This window comes from Myotis brandtii, unplaced genomic scaffold (assembly GCF_000412655.1).
Source record: "Myotis brandtii unplaced genomic scaffold, ASM41265v1 scaffold699, whole genome shotgun sequence".
In the NCBI taxonomy this organism is placed as follows: Eukaryota; Metazoa; Chordata; class Mammalia; order Chiroptera; family Vespertilionidae; genus Myotis; species Myotis brandtii.
In genome coordinates this window covers 971143-973049 of record NW_005370733.1, presented here as the reverse complement: position 1 = coordinate 973049, position 1907 = coordinate 971143, and the positions used below count along the sequence as shown (strand labels likewise).

The following is a 1907-nucleotide window of genomic DNA, read 5'->3' as shown; positions in this document are numbered from 1 at the left end:
GCAGGTCCAGACCATTCCAGCAAGAGGGTCTGGTCTACACCCCCCCACTCCGGGCAAGAGCTGCTCTGCTTCGTCTTATGAACGGGGCGATCTCCTTGATTAGAGGGGCCACCGCTAAACGAAGCAGGAAACATGTCAGAACTCACTCTGGTTTCAGGTCAAGTCCAGGGCTGCGGGCAGTGCCCGTCCTCCGGGACTGGGGCGTCTGTGGGAGGAGCCGTGGCTGTTTCCATGGGCTGCCTGGTGCCTCTGTGGCCGGCGCCGTGGTGATGGGCTCCTGTCGGTCGGGGAAGATGCGCACACACTTGCCTCCTCTCTGGGGGCCTCGCTTTGTCTCACAGTCAGGCTCCCTCAGCAGGTTCACACGCCTTGGCCAGTGTAGTCTGCCCCCACCTCCCTGACACACTTGACTGGGACCCTACTCTTACTTTTTGTTTTTTGGGGGGCTTTTTTGGTGAATGAGGGGGTCCCTTGACCTTCAGAACCTCATACAATCCCTCCTCCCCCCTTCCTCTTTCCTCTCCCCTTTTGCCCCCTTTCAATTTCCAGATGTGACAAGCTGGAGGGAGGGCGGTGGGCGAAACATAATTTCTGCCACGTCTCTGAGCGCCTCCCCCACTGAGCTGGGCAGCAGGAACTCGAGCGCGGGAGACGGAGCCCCCTCCTCGGCAGGCGCCAGCGATGCTAAGGACCCCTCTCTCCGCCCGGCTCAGCCTGTTCGCAAAGGGGCTTCGCAGTTCCTGGGGAACGCATACCACCCACCTACATACCATGACATGCTTCCTGCCTTTGTAAGTCTTCAGGGGGCGTTTCCCACAGTCAGCCCGTCCGCGTCCAGTAGGACTGCTTCCTGGGGGGAGTGTGCACCTCCGGTGCCCCCCTGGCTGCACGCCTCGCCCCGTCCCTGCCTTGGAGCTTCCGTTCGTGTCCACTCTCTCTCCTCCCCAGTCCCCAGGGCCCCGGCTTCTTTCCCTGCTCATGTGCTCATCTCAGCCTTGGCTCTTGGAACAAGGAGAGGCAGGTTCCCCCCAGGACACAGGCCCAGGTGTACTAGCAGCAGGAAGGAAATGGGGGAGACGGTGGCAGGTTAAATGGGAAACCCCAAGAGTTCCTGTTTCTTTTTCCCACTGTTCATTTTCCAAAACAAATTCTAATGCAAGTGGAACGGAGAATTGGGGTCATCACCAGAAAACCCTGTTCATTGATGTCACGTTTCAGATGTGTTCGCCACAGTCATCCGAGAACCAGGGTACAGCGGAACGAGCGTCTTTCCCGCCTCCGCCGCTCCGCCTGGAGCCCCGAGTTCCTTTCCGACAGTTCCAGATGAATGACCAGGACGGGTAAGGCCTGCTGCGGGCGCGCACGGGGAGCTCGCCACGGGGTGACCTTGGACACCAGGCGGCTGACAAACGGCAGTGCTTTGTCTTCTAAAGACCGTAGTGCCTGGAAACCAGCTCGCAACCCAGGGTGTGCGGACGCAGGCCGGGCCGGGCGGGAGGTTGGGGTGCGGCTGACAAACGGCAGTGCTTTGTCTTCTAAAGACCATAGTGCCTGGAAACCAGCTCGCAACCCGGGTGTGCGGACGCAGGCCGGGCCGGTCGGGAGGTGGGGGTATGACCTGAGTTCCTGGCACAGTGGAGGTTTTGGCACGTGCCCGTGGCTGCGGCCCTGGCCCCTGGGCGTTAGCGCCCAGCAGTGCCGCTGCACGAGGTGGGGCTTCTGGGCGGTGCCTTCGCTCCGTTGTGTTCCTTTCCAAAGGGGGTGGCTTCCACATTAAACGCACGCACAGACCTTGCAGTTCAGGGCTTAACTTTTTAAAAGCGTTTGGTTTTGCTTCCATATGTGTAGTTGACATAAGTCCAGTGTCTTTAACTTTTCTCTCATCAGAAAAGACAGCCGGCTGGGCA

The 1907-nt window shown here is 59.7% G+C and overlaps 1 protein-coding gene across 1 annotated transcript in view; it reads left to right on the top strand.

Moving 5' to 3' along the window:
- The window catches only part of PRRC2B (proline-rich coiled-coil 2B), a 52073-nt gene that overhangs the window by 8105 nt on the left and 42061 nt on the right, over positions 1–1907 (top strand). Inside the window, exons 6-8 of the mRNA XM_014529879.1 lie at positions 550–791; positions 1219–1340; positions 1888–1907. The exon at positions 1888–1907 is cut by the window's right edge and continues 120 nt beyond it. Coding sequence (XP_014385365.1) covers positions 550–791; positions 1219–1340; positions 1888–1907 — 384 coding nt within the window. The remainder of the gene's footprint in view (positions 1–549; positions 792–1218; positions 1341–1887) is intronic.